The sequence below is a fragment of the Lampetra fluviatilis genome, chromosome 30 (genome assembly GCF_964198595.1).
Source record: "Lampetra fluviatilis chromosome 30, kcLamFluv1.1, whole genome shotgun sequence".
NCBI classification, from domain to species: Eukaryota; Metazoa; Chordata; class Hyperoartia; order Petromyzontiformes; family Petromyzontidae; genus Lampetra; species Lampetra fluviatilis.
Window position 1 is genome coordinate 4,098,426 of NC_136304.1, and position 23,280 is coordinate 4,121,705.

Consider the following 23,280-nt stretch of genomic DNA (forward strand, 5'->3'; position numbering starts at 1 on the left):
CGCGATAATAAATTACGGGGGGGGGCTCGCCGCTCCGCGCTCTTGAGAGATTGCACGAGCTGACGGTGACGGGCATCCAGCACAGGGAGCAGAATCGATGGGAGAGTGGCTGAGCGAGCGAAGAGGTGTGAGAGAGTGGGGGGGGAGGAGGGAGGGGCGGGGGGAAAGACGCTCAGGGTGAGACGAGAAAGGGGGGCGGGGATTGAGGAAATCGGAAGGGAGATGGGGGGGAGGTAGAGAGGGAGTTGGAGAGGCGAGGGGGAAGGGGAGGAGGAGACACGAGTGGAAAAACGGGGAGATAGAGAGGGGGGGGGGGAGGCAGAGAGGAGGGGGATTAGGAAGCAGCTACCCCGTGCTTCGTCTGCACGGTTCCGTTAGGAGCCGTTCCCGAGCCGTGCCGTGCTGTGCCTTTGTTGGTTCCAGCTCAATTATCTGTCCCGTCACCTTAGGCCGTCGTGGTGTATTGTACCGACAAGTGGCAGTGAGTGATGTTTTGTTTATATTAATAATACTGTCATGTATTTATATGCCAATGTTACATTTAAGCTGATCGATGAACACAACTATTCGAACGTGGCAAGGGGGCGAAAAACAACCCTACTAATAATACAAACGAGGCGGTAAAAACAAGACAAATAAAATACATCGTTGGATTGAACCGCGGCTCTCAATCACGGCGATTCGTGAAACCTCCTTGGGTTGGGCGTTGGGTTTCGGGTTGTCGGGGCTCGTTCGCCCGCCGGTGATCTTCGTAATTACATTCATTCGGTCACTCGTCTCAGAAGCGCCTTGCACGCGCCATGCAGTGGCGGCATCTGTTTCATTAAACGGACGCGTCGCCTGGATGCGCCTCGAGCTCCCGTCATTCCGCCAGTGCGCGCGTCTCTCGCGATGACAATAACTTCAGGTGTTGTGCGCGACGACGTGCAAATGAATCAAATGATTGGCTCGCCGGGTAAGCTACTTTACTCGCGTTTAAACCCTCGTGTTACATCCAGGACTCAAGATGACATTTGCTTTGTTGATTACGGTGAGAGAGAGAGAGAGCGGAATTAATCGGAAGATCGCGTGGATCGGCGGAGGGACGTCGTTTTGACCTTTTGGGGTAAAAAAATAATCAAAGTTGGGCCCTGGGCAGGACGCGTCACTCGATGACCGCTCACTGCGTCGCGCGGCGCTTTCAGACGCGCTTCTGCGGCCGTCTGGAACGCTCTTCCTTCCGATATTAGGAAGACACTTGGAGAAATGCACTTTTATTTCATCTAGATTGAAACCTAACTTCTTTCGAACTGCTGTTTGTGTTTAGTTTTGTTGTCCTTCCCTGTTACCAGGTAAGGCCCAGTGAGCTAAATGGCTCTTTTTTTCCAGAAGCGACCGGTCTACAAACGAAGTGGCTTATCACGTGGACATGTATAGCAGCCAAACACTCTAAACGCACGTTGATTCTAAGCGTAGAGGGAAAACCCGGAGGACCTGGAGAAAAATGCACGTGACCACGGGGAGAGAGAGAACATGCAAACTCCAAATATACAGCAGGCGTCAGGGTCGGGATAGATCCCGCCGCCTGCATACCAGGCGAGACAGTTAACATCTCACCACCGTGGCGCCCTCATGGAGTTCACATGGAGTGCTCTTACCAATAACACCCGGTTAACCCAGCAGCATTTGCTTCACAAGCGCGATTCTGCTACTGAGACCCAGAAGGTCAAAACCGGTCCAGAGTTAGCCTCAAACAAATGCTCCCGGATCATATCTGGTCTAGAAAGCCGATCGGCTGATGGGCCGCGCCATCGTTTGTGTTTCCGCGTGGTGACACTCGCACAAACCGGGCTGTACGTGTTGTCGCTCTCCGCGTGTTCTCACGACGCCCGCCGTGCACTTCCCTAACACGTTTCTTTTTTTACAAATTGCATGTTATAAAATATATACCCCGAGGCCTGTTCGGATCCGATCGCGCCCGCCAGGTTACGGCAACGGTTGGTGGCTCTGCCCTGAGCTTGGCTTTATTGGGTTCGTTCCGATTCAATCGTAGCTCTTTCATCGCCACCCCCCCCTCCCCCCGGGGTTTCTCCTTGCGCCGCTGTCAAAGTTCTTCGCTCGAAAGCCGCAACGCCGCGCAATCGCCTGCGGTGCCTTTTTTGCTTTCACGCAGTGTCACAGGCGTCGGCGCTTGGGTGGAAAAAACCCGATTTTTCCAGCGGCAGGCATCGGGTTTTTTCTTTAATACAATTAAACCCGATTTCGGGGAATTAAAACCTGGTTTAAAGAATACGAAACTCTGATCCAAGGCTTAGGCTGCTTCCTCGTCGGTGCTGCTATCGTAGTCGGGGCCGTCGGGCACGGGGTAGCCGTAGAATGCGGCGTGCAGGTTGGTCTTGATGAACACGAGCTTCTCCTCCACAATCGTGGGTGCCAGTGAGTTCCTTCGCTTGGAATGGATGAAGCCCATCGTTGAGAAGTGCGGTTCTGCTAATTAGAACCAATTAAACCGGATTTCTCCCAATCTAAAATGATCGGGTTTAATATAAAAAGACAATCAAACCCGATTGTAAAACAACCCGACTGTGCCACCCTTGCGTCGGTGAGCGGCTGGCCAATTCACGGACGACGTCGTTCCCACGTTCGTCCGTCCGACTGCTGAGCCGTTAGCAAACCTCGTGGATGTTCGCCGTCTGATTCTATTGGAATCCAATTCCTACTAGGGACGGGCTTTGTGTGCGCATGATGAAAGCTCATTCGTCAGGGGCTCTTTTCCACCTTGAACACCCCGTGCTGTGATTTACAATCGGAGCACAAATCACCGTCGTGTGCTCCGTGTGCCGAGCCGCGTTCCGGCCAGGCTGAGAAGTAGCGCTATCGGTTAGAAACAATTTTGGTGAAACAATGTTTGTTGCACAAAATACGTTATTATCACCACGTTCACAAGTCGTTAACATAAATCATTGATGGTCATCATCGTGATAAGCAGCCGGCACGATCGAGAACCCGGGTTCAATGCCAGGTTGTTTTCGGTGGCGTTTGACTAAATCAGAATCTCAGGTGCAGTGAGTTGATCTCAGCTTGGTCACCAATGGAGTGCGCTTGCCATTTAACGAATACCCGTCAAGTAAATTTTGGATGTTTTACTTACATTTCGCAAAAAATTCCACTTCTTAGAATGAATGACGTTGGGTTGACTGCCATGTGGTAAACATCCCTTTGGCAGGAAGCCAAGTGGGGTTCAGCGGTCAATTGGAAAAGATCTAAGAAGTGGTTCTGTGACATCCATTACCATGGCCCGTTCTCTGACTAGGGCCACTGCTCTCTGAGGTTTTAGAATTTTGGAATAAAATTGAAAGACAGAAAAAAAACTCGAAACAAGGCCTACATTGAAGTCCATCAGCCGGGGTTTGTCCCTGCCAGCCGCACCACAACGAGTCCACCTCCCGCTTTGAATTTGGAGCCCTGCGTGAGTGCATGGGCTTCGTGATATTGACAACTCCCACGGTGAGAATTGATCAAAGGTGGTCGGGGTGCGGTGGGGAGGTGCAAGAAAGCTTAGATTTCCAGGGTGAACATAATCAATATTTATTGGGAGAGCCATTGCCCAAAGCTTTGCCTATTATATATTTTCGCTTATTAAGGCCACACACATTGTTATTGAGGAACGTGTTAAGTTTTATTCTTAATTGTGCATTTGCACCACTGCCAACGCAGCATCATCACCAATTAAATCATTGTTGAAACGGTTTAATTATATGAACAGAACCCATTATTTGCTCTTCGTTCGCGATTGCTATTACTTTTTCTTCTTCCTCCTCCTCCTACGCGCTTTGTGAACGACGCGACCACGAGTCAAAGCACGGCTCCGGAGGCTCAGCGCCGTCCCACCGATTCATCGCGGGCAACTCGGCCGCTTCAAACAAACAAACGACGGCGGCCCCCGCGGGACACCCCTCGTTCGCTCCGCAAGACTTTCAAAGTTCATTTATTAGGTATAGCCCTGTGAGCCATCCGGCTCTTGAATCGGGTGCAACCGCAACGAACAAAAAAACATGAACAAGAAAACATCTTAAAGTGACTATGTGCAAACAGAAAATCCAAGAAAAGACAGCAAAATATTGCAGAAAAATCGCCGTACACCAACCCTGTGCAAATATCCCAGTGGGATGCAAGTCAAACAACAACAACTTTGACCGATGATATCGACGATGGCTTGGGGAGGCTGTCATCCAGCAGTGGATTCATCGTGGCTGACGATGGCGGTACATACTGGATAGATATAAACTATCGGGGGGGGGCATCTTAAGATTTACGCAGGAAAGGTTTATTGAGCTTCACGACTACTTTTCAGGAGGGTCATGTCTTTGGGATGTTTGGCTAAACCCATATTAATCAGCCTTGGCAAGCGGGATGCAACAAGAGTGCCCGGGTTCTAGCCCACCATGGATACGAGGAGGGGAATACTTAGAGCGCCACACAGATGGATTAAACATTCACGAACGCACTGCCATCTCTTGCAATACTTTGTGGCTCTCTGATGGTGTTGTTTGTCGGCTTGAACTGCCCACTGTTGGGCGTGATGTCGGGGCGTTTCGCCTTGTTCTTGCCAGGAGCTTCTTCGATGCTGGGAGCTTAGGGATGTGGTGCAAAACGTCGGTACATAGTACCGGTGCACACCTGAAACGCTCGTCGCGGGGGGGGGGAGCTCCTACAGCGCGAACCGCACCCCCCCCCCCCCCCCGCGGCGTTAGCGGCAGCAGCCTACCTACCCAGTCATGTCGGATCGTTCATTACCCCCTCGCTTGCGTGAGAGCTCACACGCGTCTCGGCAGAGGGGGTGGCCCAGCGTCGCGCAGTCGCGAGCCGCCGCGAGCCACGTTGTAGGCAACCGCGTGCCCGTTCTCCCCGTTTCAGCCTCGCCACGATCATTTACCAGCAAAGGAGCGGCGGAGCCGTGGAGGAGAATGCGTCAAATTAAACCCGAGGAAGAAGAACAGAAAGTATGCGCCGCCCGCCGTAGATTATCACCGCTCTCACACGGCGCAGACCGCCGCGCGTGTGGGATTAATGGCAATCGATTGGCCCGGTAACTTCCCCTGATGAGATTTCATTAATTGTCTGGGAAGGAAACAATCGCTGTGCTAGATTTTAATTTGGATAACTGTGAGCAGCTTTCTACGCCCGCCCACGACCCACACCTCTCATAATCTCTGTGGGGTTCCCCCGAGTGCTTAAGAAACTTGGGCTAAGTAAGTTAATTGTTCACAAAACCTAATTGGCCAACCAGCACTTTCTGTACTTTAATTGTAAAGGTACCCTTGGTGGCATTGCATCATCGTAACACATTTTCCCGTGTCCTAATCTTTATATTTTTTTAAATTTTACTAGCTAAGGGTCAGTGAGCTGTAAAGCTCTTTTTCAAAAGCAACCTGGCCACAAACGATAGCCCAACGAAGTGGCTTATCGCGTGTTTCTAAATGCGGAGAGATTAACCGGAGGTCCTGGAGAAAAATCCACGCGACCACGGGAAGAGAGAGAGAGAACATTCAAACTACAAATATGCAGGTGTCAGGGTCGGGATCGAACCCACGACTTCCTGCGTACCAGGCGAGGTAGTTAACATCTCGCCACCGCGGTGCCCCTGGGTAAGGGTTAATCACCCACCCGGAGTGCACCCAACGCCTGTGATGTCGGTGGTGAGTGATGTCCCGAACTGGTCCAGGGCCGCACTGCTTATGTGATGTGGATTCTCTCCGTTCTCGTGACGCGATGATGACAACGTCGCAATTGGGATGGGAATTGGGAAGTAGACTTAAATACACATTGAATGCAAATGCCCTTACTGTTGATGTTGTTGCTACTGTTGTTGTTTTTGTTGTGATTTGGTAGTCGATGTAGTCGTATTGTTGTTGATTTCATCGTCGTCAGCCGATGATGATGATGATAACGTCTTCGACGTCACTTTTATTGTCACTGCCGACGATGCTGTCACGTGTTGCCACTGTTGTTGACGCTGATGACGACGACGATGTCACTGTGGGCGATGATGTCATTGACGCCGTCGCTGTCGCCGCCCGTCTTCGCGACAGGAGCCAAGTTCCGCAAGTACGTGGGCCACTCGGCGCCGGTGACGTGCGCCCGCTGGTCGCAGGACAGCGCGTGGCTCGTGAGCATCGGCGGCACGGACCACTCGCTCTTCCAGTGGCGCTTCATCCCCGAGGGCGTGCCCGTGTCCGACGCCCCGCCGCAGGGTACGCCCTTCACCGTACCCACGCATCATCATCATCATCAACAGTAGCAGCAGCAGCATCATGGTCCATCGGCAGATAGCCCCTCGTAGGTGTCCACTGCGCATTTTGTTATTCGGACGTCGTCACGTGCGTTGGATTGCCGTCCTTTTTTCGCGGCCGACGTATCGTCACCCTTTCGCCCGAACCTGCTGCTTTATCTCCAGGCTTGGGACTGTCTCAGATACCCGCTTGGATTGAACCCAAGTCAGCAGTCATGACAGAGGGCACGTGACGTACGAGCAAGGCCGGCGCGTCTCTCGGGGTTTTACCCGCCGGGTAGTCTTTTCTCCATAAACTCGGGGCTTGTTAAAGGTGTCCCTTTTGGGAGATGTGATAACTCACTGGCGGATCCCTTCGCCAAGAAAAAAAATATTCTGTCCGCGCGACGACCGAGTTCACATTTTTCACGAAAAATGCTAAACCCATAAACCGGTCACCATGTACCGTACCGCGGCGGCTTGCTTAGAGCACGCAGTAATTCAGGTCCCATAAACGTCTCAACGGAAATGTCACGAAATCAGCGTCCCGATCGTATTCAAGAAATCGCTTACACTTTTTTTTTCCAACATCCATATTATGCTGCCTTGTGCCATCCGCCTCGTTGAGCGATCGGCTTGCATTGGAATATAATTTGCGTGCAATTTACCTAATTCCTAAATAATGGATTCAGACGCACGATTTTGTGAGTGCAGCGTGAAGGCCAACGGGCCAACGGAGACTCTAGCGCGTTTGTTTATGCGCCGTGGACACGAAAAGGAGTTTTGGTTGTGATTGTTTGTTCTCTGCTTATGAGGGTGGTGGTGGTGGTGGCTACAAAGACAAAGTGGGGAGCGGTGGTGCAACGGTTTACACAACGCTGCACTACGAACCCGGCGACCCGAGTTCGGTTCCCGCTCGCGGCCAACACCGGCAACGATTGGCTGAACCGGTCCTGGGCTTCCTCTAGGTCGACTCTGCCACAAATGAGTACCTGGTAGCGATGTGTTAACATCGCCACTGGGGAGACAAAGGCGGCCGGGCGTGGCGCTGGCCACCCACCCCTTCGTGTGCTGTGCCGGCCTTGATAGGTGCTGCTCGCTAACAGCGCTTGGTCCCAACCATCTGTTAAGGCTACACGGGGGATCTTTGTCTGTTTGGTGGTGGTGGCTGAGCAGTGGTATTGGTTGGGACATGTGCTCTCGGCTCGCTTTGCGACGTTCATCACTAAATTGGCCTGGGCTGTCACGGAAGCCGGGCCGTGATCGCCACGGAAGCTTCATCTTGCGGCTTAAGAATAAATTGAAGCGGGGAATCATCCGTGCATTGTTTCACAGCCTTGGCTGACCAGCACCATTGTCCAAATATGTATAGTTTGTGGGCAAGATTGGATGCAAAACGCTCTCACAATGGTGTCTCTGTTTTGTGAAATATTTTTCCTTTCACCTTACGCTCATTCTTCTTATTGTCGCGGCAAACGGCTCGATTAAATGTCGCGCCGTGCAGCAGCAGAATGATGAGCATATGCGCGTTGGTATGTGTGTGAGCGCATGCGTTGGCATGTGTGTGTTGCGCGTGCGTTGGTATGTGTGTGTGCGCGTGCGTTTCCGTGTGTGTGCGCGTGCGTTGCAGTGTGTGTGTGTGCGCGTGCGTTGCCGTGTGGGCGAGAAAGAGTGCACACTCGGGAGTCGCAAGGCAACGGGCGCGAGGGTTTCGCGTGCACGTTGCAGAATCATCATCAGAATATTTATTCAGGCTGGAAGAATCCGATGAGCTGTGAACCTCTTTTGCACGGATGTTTTTTTCCGAGCACTTACTGCAATTTCCAAGAAAAAATCACCTTCCATTGCGCGGTGCGACCCCCGTAACGGAATGGAAGCTCCCTTAATTTACCGGCTCACCGTCTTGTTTTTTTATTTAAGTTTGTAATCGATGCCCACGTCGATTTTTTTGGCGCTCCACCGTTCAACCGTGCGCGTGGCCGGGCACCGATGCCAGCACACTCCCGTTGGCCCCGGGCTGCAGCTATTCGTTGGTTAAACTGATGACACGTGCTTTGGAATGGTGAACCCCGTGACCACCACCACCCCCCCCCCCCCCACACACAAATATAGGGAGCTGCTCATCCAGCAGTGGATTGACAATGTATAATATTTATAACACCACGTTTGAGTCGTTTGAGTCTAGACATTATTACCGCTGTATATTCCGTATTGGATGGAATGGTTGGCGCACTGGTTAGGGACCACTGCTATGAACCCGGCGGTCCGAGTTAAATTTACAGCTACGGCTATTATCAGCGGCAAGCGATATCTGAATCATTCCTGGACACCCCCCTCCACCAACTCCCATCCCATCAGCAACCGCCACTCACAGGCCTGGTGATGTATAATCACACAATGCCAATGATTGAGGAAGCCCTGATTCATCAGTGGATTTGCACTATGGATCGGCATGTAAAATCATTATTAACAAGGCTATGCCGAACAAAGGGCGCAAGCGTAACAAGCGAGATAGACGATGCACACTCGAAGGGCACTGCGAACAACATGTCCAGTATAGACGGCACAGAGAGTCTAATCAGTTCTTGAACCAAATCACGACCCATGATCGTGACAACCGATGAAATTGCCCGAGTGCTTCTGCAGTTGTCTGGCTCGTGTGCAATATTACAGCACTTTGTCAGTCCACTCCCAGATGAAATACCTCCCTCCCTACAGGGCGGTGATTGTTTGAGCGCACTTGATCGGTGCGGAACATTTGAATAAAGTGGCCGGCAGAAGTGGAAAGGGTTGCGCCCTCACCGGTACGGAATCCGCGGCTGAGAGGAGAGGGTTTTTGTTGTCGTCGTTGTCCGTCACTTCGCAAAGTGGTCTGGCCGCCATTTAGCCCGAACGGGAGACCGCGCCGTGGATTGTGCTACGGCGCAGCGCGGCGAGTGGCCAAGGTGGGCCGATTCATGGTAAATGCACGCGGCACCTGGTCAGTGTAGTATGTGCAAAATGTGCGTGTCTTTTTTTTTACTGTCACTCTTGCTCGATCGTGCTCGGGTTGTGTGTGCTGATTGTCGCCGTGTCGTGAGTCGAAAGAAACACGTTTGCGTGAAATCCCTGGCAGTGAGCACAGAAGGAGATATGCCAGAACTACATTCGAGTGCAATACTGTTCAGTTTTAGACAGAATCTGCATTCATAGAGCCGTGCAAGACGGCGTGCATGATAAGGCGCGCGTGTGTGTAGATGTGGGGAGAAGTAGTCAGCGCGCTACGCTATGATCTCCGGCTACCCGAGTTCGATTCCCACTCACGGCCAACACCAGCGACGATTTATCTGTACTGTTCCTGGGCCTCCCCTAGGTCGACTCAGCCTCAAATGAGTGCCTGGTGTGGTGTGTAAGCATCAGCACTAGGGAGACAAAGGCGGCCGGGCGTGGTGTTGGCCACCCACCACCTCGTGCGCTGTGCCGGCCTTCAGAGGCACTCGCTAACAGCACTTGCCCTAACAGCCTGTTCAAGACTATACGTGGGGATCTTTTCCGTTGTATATAAATTCTAAATGCTGCCTATATATTTTTTTTGGTAGAGTCACTGGCGATTGGGCTGGGACCATCGGCGTAATGTATCCTCGCTTTAATCAGAAAAAAAAACCGGTGTGCGGTGTGCGTGTGTAAACTCAGGGGTTGGTTGGTGAATGTGCGTCGCTGACACGCGCACCTTGTTCTCTTCCCGTGCCTCCTCTGCTTCCGATGACCCAAACAGAGACGTACACGGAGTCTAACAGCGAGGGCTCCGACTCGGATTTGTCCGACGTTCCGGAACTGGACTCTGACATCGAGCAGGAGATGCAGATCAACTACGAGCGGCACGTGGGTGGAGCTCCCCGCGACGAGCAATTTCACTTCTGCGCCCTGTAGTCCCGATGGGGGGTGGGGATGGGAGCGGTGGGGGAGTGGTTAGCGCACCGCACTACGAGCAATGGAACCTGGGTTAGCCACTGACCTATGACTCACGCCGGCACTAATGCCGCCGGCACGAATGGTAAAAAAAAAAAGTCAAATTGTGTTCCGTGCTGAAATGTACAATTTGGCAGCGCTCGTAAAACATGTTTTTTTAAAGATAATATCAACTTGTAACGCGCCGAGCAACATTCTCTCTTTCTCTCTCTCCGTCATCGTCAGGACAAGATCCAGAAATTCAGAGTGACGGTCCCTCTGACAGTTAATTTGTTTGGCTGTGTCAGGTTGTGCAGGGCACAAATTTGGGCACGCCACTAAGTGACCGAACATTAAACAAATCTGATGAAGTTGAGAGTTATCGTTCGTTGTGAGTGAGTCGACATTAATGCCTTTTCAACTAAATGCTTAATTTCAAAACCAATTAAAAAAAATATTTGGCAAAATAACTGCTCAGTGTGCTTCCATATCATCTGTTGTCCTAACCAAGGTAGTGCCCATTATCCCTAACCCTCTCCTTCACCCAAAGGGGTTCACTGTTGGAAACATATTTGCACTGCAGTATTTGCCCATGCTTCTGAGCAACGCAGTCACACAATTTTTGGTTAAATTAGCATTTTGACTTTTTAGCGTTGTGCTGCGTGCATGCGCGCATGTGTGTGTGCGCGCGTGTACGTGCATTGTGCTGCGTGCGTGTGTGTGCTCGCCCGTGCATTTGTGCGCATGCATTGTGCTGCGTGTGTGCCTGTGTGTACGTGCGTGCGCGTGCGTGCGGGCCCAGATCTACAAGGAGGACCTCCCGCAGCTCCGTCAGCAGAACCGCGAGAAGAAGCGAGCGGCGACGTCTCAGAGGCGCGAGCGGGCGCCCGGCAGCAGCCTGCGCCTGCACTTTGTGCACGGGTGCGTCCCCCGCTCACGCACTCGCGTTCCCCGCTCCGTGTGCGCGTTCCCACAATGTCGCTGAATGTGGAGGGAAAAGCCGGAGGGGCCCCGGAGCAAAAATCCACACCGCAAACTCCAGATATACGGCAGGCGTCAGGGTTGGGATCGAACCCACGACCTCGTGCATACCAGACGGGGTGGATGACATCTCGCCGCCGCGGGACAGTGCGGGTGGGCTTGGGGCAGGCGGCCGTCATGGCTAGGCGGCCAGGTGGCCTTGGTGGAGACCAGCGACGGAGTTGCAGCGCCCACCCTTAAGGGACACGTCTCATCGACGGAGACGGAGCAGTGAAATCGTCTCGAGCGCCGGAGCTCGAATGGGTCGTTACGTCAACGACATCGTGAGCGATTGCGACGTGAGTTAGTGGGGGGCGGCGAGGTATGGGGGGCGAGGTTGGTGCCTTCATCAAGCAGTGGATAAACCGTAGCTGACGACGACGACGCTGCTGCTGCTGATGAGGATGATGATGATGGTGGCGGTTAGCGATGCGCTGTCCTTTGGCTCCACATTTACGAGCTCGCACACTCCGCCGGAGCTCCCGGCCGTCGGGCAGTTCGCTCGCATCGCTGAATAAAAACAAACCTTGAAATGAAACAACAAAACACACAAACACACACACACACTCCTCTGCATGAATTACGTTTCGCGTGGCATACGTTTGGCGAGGGAGGGGTACGACAGTGGCGCAAGTGGATGGGACGCCGGGCTATGAACTCCGGCAAAACCTGAGGTTGATTCTTGACTGTGGGTCAAATTGGTTGTGAGGAATATCTGAACCGGTCCTGAGCTCTCCCTAGGTTGACTCGGCCTTAACTGAATAGCTGGTGTGGTGCGTAAACATCGGCACTGGGGAGATAAAGGCGGCTGGGTGGTGCTTTCTCGCCACACCATCCCCTCGTGTGCCGTGCCGGCCTTCATTGTTGCTCCCGATTATCACGGTTGGCTATGTATGGTGCGAAGGAAGTTCAACATAATACGCATACACTCGCGCCAACGGTTTGTTAAGGCTTACCGGAGGGTAAGCGTGTGTGTGTGTGGGGAACTGTAGCATAGTGGTTAGCGCGCTACGCTACGAACCCACTGACCCGAGTTTGATTCCCACTCACGGCTAACACCAGTGACGGTCCTGGGCCTCCCCTAGGTCGACTCAGCCTCGGGAGACAAAGTCGGCCAGGCATGGTGCTGGTCACCCACCCGACTCCTCGTGTGCCGTGCCGGCCTTCACAGGTGCTCACCGACAGCACTTGCCCCCGACAGTCCGTTAAGGCTTTACGGGGTATCTTTGTCTTTGTGTACGCACGTGCGAGCAGGTACCGCGGTTACGACTGCCGCAACAACCTGTACTACACGCAGACGGGCGAGGTGGTGCACCACGTGGCGGCCGTGGGCATCGTGTACAACCGGCAGCAGCACACGCAGCGCTTCTACCTGGGCCACGATGACGACATCCTCTGCCTCGCCATCCACCCCGCCAAGGACTACATCGCCACCGGGCAGGTCTGCGGGCGCGTCCGTCCATCCGTTCATTTGTCCAGCTGCCTGTCCCTCCGTCCGTCCATCAGTTCGTTTCTCCCCTTGTGTATGAACGTCCATCTGTCCATTCGTCAGTCTGTCCAGGTGATGATGCGACTGGCGGTCCTTCCGGCTGTTCGTCTGTTCGTTTTGTCCAGCTGTCTGTCCCTCCCTCCGTCCGCCCGTCTGTCCGTTTGTCCGTCCGTCATCTGCTAGCCATGGCCTCGTAATCCGCTCCGCCAGTGACAACATCGCCACGGGCCAGGTTGGAGGGCACCTGCTGATGTCGTGGTTGTTGTCCTGTTTGTCCATCCGTACGTTCTTCTGTCTGTCTGACTGTTCTTCTGTCCTTACGTTTTGTTCATCCATTTGTACTTCTAATCGTTCATCCTTCCCGCAGTCCGTTTGGCTCTTTGTCAATCTTTCTGCCCATCTTCATGTCTGTTTGTCTATCAGCTTATACATCTTGTCCGTCCGTCTGTTTGTCCATTTGTAACATCCATTTGTACATCCATCCATTGGTTTGTCCTTCAGTTTGTCCATCTTGTCCATCCACGTGTTTTTTTTTCAGCCCATCTGTCCATTCATCCATCTGTCCATCCCCCTATCCATCTCTTCATCCACCCATCTAGCACTCCATCCACCTCTTCATCCATCCAATCATCTGTCCGCCTGTCCACACACCCGTCCCGCACCATTCGCACGTCCATTTGTCCAACGCGCCCCGAGTCGGTTTTCGCCACCCTTGCTTGCTCGACCCGGTGCGAGCGACAGCGGAGGCTGAGAGACGCGTGGGGGGCGGTGGGGGCGCCGTGCGCCCGGTGTGGTTTGCCGCAGGTGGGGCGCGACGCCGCGGTGCACGTGTGGGACACCGAGACGCTGCGGCCACTCGCCGTGCTCAAGGGGGAGCACCGGCGGGGCGTCTGCGCCGTCGAGTTCTCCGGTACGAGCCGTAGACACGTCACCGCGCCACGTCGGAGCCACGCTCACTCACGCCGAGCCATTTGTACTCGGGGGCATATCTCAATGTGCAACCTGCAACAGATTTTCATCGTATTTGCGGTCAAAGTAATTTCTATGTGTGTGTGTGTATGTATATATTAAATTCTCAAATAGATATTCATCCAATAGGATGGGGGCGTGGGCAGGGGGTGGGGGAGTGGTTTATGTGCAGTCATTGGTGACCGGGCTGGCACCATCAACTCGACGCACGCCGGTTCAATCTCGGGCGACTGAAACCTGGACTCAAACCCATGAACCCCGCCCGGTGGCAGGATCCCCGGCCTGCGCGCGGCTCCACTCTCAACACAGCCCCAGCCTCGCGCCCGCGTCCTGAGCCCAGCTGCCACGTTTTTGAGGGGAGGCCTCGAGAGGGAGGGGATTATCCTAAAGCTCATAATTCCCCGGCAAACGTGATCGCTATTAGCCGCGCACGCGCACACACGCGCGCACACACGCTTGGTGTTGCGCTCCCATGGCCTAATTCACGCGCTGGTTTGGGACGGGAGCTCCGGCAAAGTCGCCGATGTTTGAAGCTAATTTGGCTGTCCCTTTTTCTTTCTTTCTTTTTTCTCTCTCTTGCCAAAGAATCGGCGCAAAAATCTTCGCGGTCAATACAGCTGGCTCAAGTCCCCACCGCCCACACACGGCCCAGTGTCCCAAAACGATCATTCCATACCAGCTTATAGCAGACACTGATGGAAAGTGTGACTGAGCTTCCAGAACCAGGAATATTAAAAAAATTATACTGGTAGGAACCTTCTGGTTCCACCAGCCCACAGGGGATTATTGTGTCCGTCTGTCTGTCGTGCATCCAAAATGGGAGGGGTGGGGCTGGAGGGAGAGGGGAGGGTGGGGAGGGGCTGGGTGGGGAGGGTGGGGCTGGGTGGGGGGTGGGAGGGGTGGGGCTGGGTGGGGAGGAGCTGGTCACCCCGTGGTGCCCTTATAAAACTCAACGTTTAACCTACTCACGCCGGCTTGTGCCCGCCCTCACAGTCGGGCATATTTGCGGAATACACCACGCCGCCGTTGACCCTGGCCATTGACCGAGCAACCCAACGTTCCTACCAGCTCCCTCCGCAGGAATGTGTTGTAAACATTCCGTCGTCAATTCACTGGCGGATGAAGGCCTTCCCAATGCGTTTGTTCGACCATACTTCACCGCGCTGGTCATTTTGGGATGACTGCTAGGGACCGGTTCAAGCATCACTCGCCACTGATGTTAGCCCTGGTCGGGAATCTAACTCAGGTCGCTGGGTTCATAGCGCAGTGTGATGACGTCTTGCGCCCGCCGCTCACCCCTCGTTGTCTTACGCACACAAGCGACACCTCTGTAACCGAAGCGCGCTTCGATTTCTCATCGCGTACGCTTTTTATTCGTGATACGTTTCACGACAGCACGACCGGGAGGCTTGCTACTTTGGCGGTGGTGGCCGGTGATACGGAACACCGTTCGATTTGTGAATGCGAGCATTCACTTCCATCCCCGGTGGCGCACGTTCGTGTGAAGTCGTCGCGTGAAATGCGTTGACTGCTAAGACGCCAATGTGTGCGGATGTAATATAGCGAACGCTGTTTTCAATGCGCACATGACGCGCTTATAAATGTATATATATACGAACAACAAAAATTACCAAATTTTCCATTACAATGTTGCTGCTATCCTCCGATGAGCACTGTTGGCTACGTACGATGCGAAAGAAGTTCAACGTACATACGCGAAATGAACAAATATCCGTGCCGATTTAAAAAAAAAATTTGCAGAGCAGTGCCATCACCCCTGTGTTTATGTTAGATGGCAGCCGGTGCAAGGTGCTACCGCTGAGCTCCTTCTGAGAGCCCTCCGAGAGACATGTTGATTGCGTTGCTAATCAAACCGAAATGTTTACTCTTTAATTCACGGTGCTGTGGTTTCCTCGATTAAAAACGGAAAAACAAATTTTGCTCCGATGCTATTTCGTGCGCTCAGCGGTGACCCAGCTGAGAACCCCGTTGTAGTCGCAGGCTGCTGGATCATGGATTTGACCTCTGACCCACCCGACCGCCTCCACATCCACCCACGTTGCAGCCATCGTCCCGCTTAGCCACAGCGGGTTGAACGAGCTTACCGCTGCAGCTGGAAAGAAAATCCATAATGGAGGTTTTTTTTGGGTTAGATTGCGTAAATATAAATGTGTCATTAAACCGGGCAATTAGTAAGGCTTGTCACGTAAACAGAACGTAGCCAATTCGTTGCTCGTACAGCACACCGGTGTGTTGGAGAGCAAAGCCACACACCCCGGTGACAAACCTTACTAGTTACTAGTACAGCACATCAGTGTGTGCGGATTTGCTCTCCAACACACTGGTGTGCTGTACTAGTGACGAATTTGCACGTTCTGTTTACATGACATCTGTGACACACCTAGTTGGCTGTGTCGGGTGGTGGCGGGTTTAACGACACATTTATATTCACGCGATCCAACCCCAACAAAAAACTATCATGGATGAACGCCTGCGACGGTCTCATTCCCGCAGCCGGTGCCGCCATCGTGTAATCACAAACAACTATTCTCAAATTCACAGCCACAATTCAACGTCACCGTTGCCCTAATCCGTTAGCCGGCCGACCACCTCCATGCGTGTTTGTTTTTATTAGTGACGCTGTGATTATTGTTGTTGTGGGTGAGGGGCGGGTGGGGTTTGATTTTTTTTTTATTCCGTTGGAGCGCAAAAAAACAAATTTAATGTAAGGTGGTGAGCCGGCGTGACTCCGCGAGTAATGACTCTCGTTTGTTATTAAAAGCCCACGCGGCATGCCGTGCGTGATGCGGCGGGCATCACGCAATGCCAAGCACTGCGCTACGAACCCGAGCACCCGAGTTCCATTCCCGACCGTGGTTCACATCGGTCGTGGGGGCCTCCCTTAAGTTAAAGGTGCTGCCCTGCGATTGGACATCTGAGACACACCTGGACATCTGTGACACACCTGGAGATATGAGACACACCTGGACATCTGAGACACACCTGCACATCTGTGACACACCTGGACATCTGTGACACACCTGGACATCTGAGACACACCTGGACATCTGTGACACACCTGGAGATCTGTGACACACCTGGACATCTGTGACACACCTGGAGATCTGTGACACACCTGGACATCTGTGACACACCTGGACATGTGACACACCTGGACATCTGAGACACACCTGTACATCTGAGACACACCTGGACATCTGAGACACACCTGTACATCTGTGACACACCTGGACATCTGTGACACACCTGGACATGTGACACACCTGGACATCTGTGACACACCTGGACATCTGTGAATAATAACTTAGTAGCTCAGCACTGGGGAGACGAGAGGCGGCTGGGCGTGGTTTCCTGGCCACACCACGCCCCCGCTCGTTCGCCCCCTACGTACGTACGTGTGTATGTCGAACTTCTTTCGTGCCGTACGTAGCCGACCGTGCTAATCGGAGGTGCGGTAGGGGGGGGGGGACAACGGGGCGCTCGTGCCAGACGGCTCTTGCCCCCTACGGTCCTAAAGCTTTCGTGACTGCAGGGATTCATCTTCTTAGTTCTTTCGGTAAAGTCACGTAGAAGGGAAATAATAAAATAATAAAAATAAAACATAATAAAATATTCTTATGTTTTATGGTTCATTATTTTATTATTTAAAAAGAAAACATAATAAAATATTATGATGTTTTATTATGTAATATTTTTATTATTTAATTAGTTCCCTTCTATGTGACTTTACCGAAAGAACCAAGAAGATGAAACCGCACGGTCCTGTTGAAGGCTGCGCCGGTTGACCTTCGTCTCTGTTGCGTGTGTCCGTGACGCAGCCGACGGGAAGCGGCTGGTGAGCGTCGGGCTGGACGATGCCCACACCATCGTCGTGTGGGAGTGGAAACGCGGCGAGAAGATTGCGTCGGCCAGGTGACGGGGGGGGGGGCGTTACCTTTTGAGTTTTTTTTCCCACCGTCATTACAGAGCCAAGAATACAGCGGGAACATCAAAGCAAGGGCAAAACTTGAGTGGTACTTTTTTTTGCGACAACTCGCACGTGGCTTGCGCGCACAGTTAATGTAGATTCGATCTCTCTCTCTCTCGTGTAGAGCTGAATGAGCAGCAACTTCCAAGTCCATGTCCAGATTGGTTATAGCCATGAAACGGCTTCTTAAGTTGATGTGCGGTGGATTAATTCAGCGCCACGCGTTTCACATTGCTTCGCCATGTCGGTGTGCATCTCGCGGAGTATGCTAAGCACAAAGACAACAATCCCCCGTATAGCCCTTTAACAGTCTGTTGGGGCGAGTGCTATTAGTGATCACACACACACACACGTACAGAAACACACACAAGACAAAGGTGCTGCAGTTGGACTTTAGACGGATGACACTGTTAGCAAGCACCTAGTACGGCCCATCGTTTTTTATTATTTCCTGCCGTTTGTCAATCCACTGCTGGATGAAGGCCTCTCCCCCCCACGCCACACCACGCTTTGTTTCATCATCACGCTGGACGGTGAAGGTCGGACGTCCAGGAAACCGGTTGGGATGTCACTCACTCGCAACAGGTGTGAGCCGTGCCGAGGCTCTCGAACTCACCTCACCGGAGTTCAGAGTGCAGCGCTCCAACCACTGCGCCCATGTGGCACACGGGCTACTTGTTGACGAGTTACTTGCGAGCTATTTTTTGTTGTTGTACCAGAGAAGGCGCGCTGAGCTGTGCAGCTCTTTTTCAGAAGCGACTTGGCCACAAGGGATAGCTCAACGAAGTGGCTCATCAGGTGCAAATTCATAGCAGCCAAATACTCGAAACAGACGTTGATTCTTAATGTGGAGGGAAAGACAAAAATCCATGCGACCACGGGGAGAATGTACAAAAACTCCAAATGTACATCAGGCGTTAGGGTCGTGAGCTCGCATGCCGGGCGAGGTAGTTAACATCTCACGACCGCGGTGCCCCATATGGATGGCATGCGAGGTGCGGTCTCGGGCAACCGATGGCATGCGTGGTGGAGTTTCCACCACCTCACTCGGCCGGCCACCATTTGCGCTTTCTCTGCTGCAGCCTGAGAAGTGAACGGAGAAAGCCGTGCCCAATCCAGGCTCACCGCAGGAACCGTGACGATCGCCTCCATCCACTTTTGAGACGAGGAGAGAGCGAGTGAGAGGCGGCGGAGCCACGTTTATGAATTCCGCTTGCGTGGGGCAAAAATATCTGTCCCTCCTGAGATGTCCACCCACTGAAATGCTTTCCTCCGACGCCGCATTTTCACTTATTTATTTTGACTCCGCTCGGAGATTTATTTTGGCTGAGTGCTTAATTCGTTTAATGACGCCGCTGGGAAATTACGCCTTGAATTCAAGGGGCCCGGGCAGATTTAGGGCTCGCACGCAGAACGCGCAGCAATGGTTGACTAATAATGCAACCCGCTCGTCCATCGCATGAGCAGCAATTTTTTATAAAAAAAATTACAGCCCTAATTGAAATCAAATTCACCCCAAAATTGCACACTTCGGCTACACAATGGCGTAATGTGTATTGCAATTACACCGGCGTTGAACTACAATTCTGATTGTAAAAATTATCTGCGTAAAGTTTGGGCGAGCGATGGCGTAATGGTCCGCGCGCTGCTCTACGAATCCGGTTGGACCCGAGTTCCATTGGCAGCCGTGGCAACATCGGTTGCGAGCAATATCTGCACCCCCCGCCACCCCCATCCCCCCCCCCCTCACCATGCTCCCGTACTTTACCAATCCTCACTGACCATCGTGGTGAAGTATGGTCAAAATAACGCTAATGACTGGCAAGTGTTGGCGACTCCTTTAGGAAGTGAGTTTGCCGAAGGAACCTCAACAATTTGTGAGATGTTACTGTTTAGTTCAGTGTTCTTCACTAATTTCCAGAGTGGGGGGGGGGGGTACTTTCTCCGATAAGACATCATCAGCGTGAGGGCCGCCACACCATTTGAAGCCGTTGGGGGTTTGACAGCAGCACGATACTGATGATCGGGTTTTTTTCACAATTTGTGTGATTGTCGAGCGCCGCACATCACGGGTCGCCCAGTGGCCCTTGGGGCCCTGCAATGAAGAGCACTGGTACAGACATTCGAAAGCCATCAGAAATGTCACTCGACAATTTACCAAGCATCACCCTTCCTACACCGGTGCAGGAGCCGCAGTAGAGAGCCGTGCAGTCGCTGCTAAATCCACGCCACGTGCCTCGTCCCAGAAGTCGACGGATTATCAGAATCTTTATTTAGACTGGAGGGAAGGAATCCGATGAGGTGTGAAGCTCTTTTGCACAGATGTCCAGTATGGGGCACGGGGTCACCGAGTTACAACGACGGCGACAACAAACGACACAAATCGTTGTTTTGTCGCTGGGATGCCTTGACGGGGGATTTGTCCTCACGATCGGGACCCACGGCGAAGTCGTTGGATCTGGAGACCAAATCTCCGTGACCGGCACGGTCACGCGGGGAGGTCTTCATCCTGCAGTCAATTGTCAAGGAAACGTGGAAATCATTCTTATTTTTGTTATTATTAGTATTATGCTTGCATCGTGCAATTTTGGAGAGTCTCGCACACGGAGCCGTATTGCGGGGGGGGGGGGGGGGTATGCAAACACGCAGCAACCGCGCTTCACTTGACGCCCTAGATCGAAACCTAATTTCTTCAGAACTGCTTTTAGTGTCTAGTTCATTGTCCCCCCCCCTAACCCTCCCCCCGCCCCGGACCTGCCATTAGCACGGTCGGCAATGCACGGCACGAAAAAAGTTCAATGTACATACAAAAGAGTAGTAGGTTTGTACCCTTTAAACTGGTACAAAACTGACACCTTTATACAAGGCATCATGTTTGCAATAACCGCAACACAAGCAGTCAAAATGCATTTTGACTGCTTGTGTCAAAATGCATTTTGACTGCTTGTGTTGCGGTTATTGCAAACATGATGCCTTGTATAAAGGTGTCAGTTTTGTACCAGTTTAAAGGGTACAAACCTACTACTATATTTTGCCACTGGTAAAGGAGGTGTCTCATAGTACATACAACAGAGTTTGAACGTTGGGCACGGGCCCCGTCACGCACCAGCACCACCAGGGTGGGAGCGGAGCACCGACGGACGCCGCCCCCCCCCCCCCCCCCCGTGACAGCTGTCACATCGCGCGGTGCCGTTTCGACGCAAGCGGCCTCGCGCTGAAGGCCAGCGGAGCGTTCGGTTGTTTGCCGTTTGTCTTGCGCTGGTTTGTGTCGTCGTGTGTTTTTTTCTTTCTTCCATGAACGGGTCAGCGGCATCATTGGAGCGGCGGTTATCGACGATTCAACTAATTTATTCGCATATCGACGATTGCTTTAGGTAATCATAGAATCGACATTAGTCTCGTAATTAACACGTATTTTTTTTTTTACATACAGCGAGCGCCTTTGAGATATATCGACGTGGAAGATGCCTTATGAAATAAATATATACAGTTCAATCATTATTATTTTTACATGAAGTAATTCCGCCCCCTGTGGTTCGACAAACGTGTTCTGACCTCTTACATTTCCTTTTGACGTTAGCCGTCTTGAATGTAATTACATTGCTGCAGCCTCAGCGATTGCCGATCTTTCCAGGGGCTCTTACTGGTGGCAACCGTGTGCTCTTCGCCAAAGGCCCGGCCACCAGAGGTCGTATACGGGTTTTGATTCCTTACCCATACCCGTACCCGGCCGCACCAGGGTCGCAAATGGGTACCCGTACCCGTACCCGGCTGGGTACGGGTACCCGTTCCCTACCCGTACCCGTACCCTACCCGAAATGAGTGACAAACGGTTACTCATCAGTGACTCACGGCCTACCGGTACCCGTACCCGTACTCGGCCGCACCAGGGTCGCAAACGGCTACCCGTACCCGGCCGGGTACGGGTAGCCGGGTATCGGGTAGGGTACGGGTATCGGGTACCCGGTTGCGACCTCTGCCGTACACGCTGGCGCTGGTGAATCAGTGTGACTGTTGCCCTGTTACAGCCACGGGCCACCTACGTCTGCATCGCATTCAAATGTATATATACTGTGTGTGTATTTGCTCTCTCTCTTTGTTTATGTCCTGGCCACCACGGCAGGGGTCACAAAGAGAAGATCTTCGTGGCCCGATTCAACCCTCACGACGCCGACAAGCTCGTGACCGTCGGCATTCACCACATCAAATTCTGGCAAGTCACTGGTGAGCTCTCCACCAGGGATGGTGGCCACACGCCACTGGCGGTCAGTCCTGACGTGTGACCGGTTAACGTCACGTGTGCGGGGGATCGGGGGGGGGGGGGGCGGCAAGGGGGGGGGGACCTGTGGACCCAATGCCCCTTGTGTGCGTGAGTTGTGGTCGAATGTCTCAAATGTCCATCAATCTGTCCGGCCGTATCTTGTTGGGTCCTATCTCGTGTCCTCTGACGTTCATCACGCGAGAGTTTTTTGTTCCCTCCCCCAAATGAAATAAGGGTCGTGCGTTGGCAGATACGTCAGGTGTTCCCACCAGGAGGAGTCCGCTAGGACTCGTCGCTCGAGACTAACGACGGAGTGGCTGCCAAAGTTACGGGCGCCGCGGTGGCGAGGTGTTAACTACCTCGCCTGACATGCAGGAGGCCGTGGGTTCGATCCCGACCCTGACACCTGCTGTATATTTGGAGTTTGCCTGTCTCTCTCCCCGTGGTCGCGTGGACTTTTCTCCGGGTAATCCGGTTTTCCCCTCCACATTCAGATTCAACATCACGCGTTGAGAGTGTTTGGCTGCAATTCATTTCCACGCGATAAGCCACTTCGTTGAGCTATCGTTTGCAGCCAGGTCGCTTCTGAAAAAAAAGAGCTGCATAGCTCAGTGGGCCTTACCTGAATAAAATACAAATTGTTTCATCGCTTAGGGACCACACAGAGATGGAACGACACAGATCGCTACGACCGCGTGGGTGTTCGCCGCTGTGCAGCAACGCGGCTCTCCGGCGTTTCGTCCGCGGTTGTGCCGCGGGTTGTTCGGCACGGCGTCCGACGTTTCACTCCACGTAGCAGTGAAAGGGGAACCGAAGGAGCTTCCAGTACATGGGGGGGGGTAGAAACGTCGGGGGAGGATGGGTGGTAGACGGCTTGCCACAACAATGCGCGGAACGACCCCAACAGGTGGCAACTGCCCGCGGACACCTTCAACTGGCAGTGGATAGACCATGGCTCGCAATGCAAGGCAAGGTGCTTTTATCAGAATCTCACGAAGCTCTTCCAGCGCCGAGCGAGGTGAATGCCGACCTGTAGTGGCGCCGACGACCGTGGTGTAGGACGCTCGCCAACAGCGGCATCCCTCAATGAGCAACGGCCGCCCCCGCTCACGACGCCGTTGTGGTGTCGTTCGCGCCCCCACCCCACCCCCCTCCACCGCAGGCGGTGGGCTGACGTCTCGGCGCGGCGACTTCGGGGCGCTGGCGCGGCGCGACACCATGATGTGCGCCGTGTACGGCAAGGCGGAGGACACGGTGTACGCGGGGGCGGCACGCGGGGACGTCTACCTGTGGAAGGGCGCGACGCTGCTGCGCACCGTCAAGGCCCACGACGGGCCCATCTTCAGCATGCACGCCCTGGAGAAGGTGAACCTGGC

General features: G+C 53.1%; 1 protein-coding gene across 4 annotated transcripts in view; it reads left to right on the forward strand.

Moving 5' to 3' along the window:
• LOC144943143 (echinoderm microtubule-associated protein-like 6) overlaps positions 1-23,280 on the forward strand; it is a 187,426-nt gene that overhangs the window by 112,528 nt on the left and 51,618 nt on the right. For all 4 annotated transcript variants that reach the window (XM_078870358.1, XM_078870355.1, XM_078870356.1 and 1 more), the window contains 8 exons: positions 6,072-6,233; positions 10,005-10,111; positions 10,980-11,098; positions 12,452-12,638; positions 13,491-13,596; positions 17,495-17,588; positions 21,767-21,867; positions 23,067-23,269. In XM_078870358.1, coding sequence (XP_078726484.1) covers positions 6,072-6,233; positions 10,005-10,111; positions 10,980-11,098; positions 12,452-12,638; positions 13,491-13,596; positions 17,495-17,588; positions 21,767-21,867; positions 23,067-23,269 — 1,079 coding nt within the window. The remainder of the gene's footprint in view (positions 1-6,071; positions 6,234-10,004; positions 10,112-10,979; positions 11,099-12,451; positions 12,639-13,490; positions 13,597-17,494; positions 17,589-21,766; positions 21,868-23,066; positions 23,270-23,280) is intronic.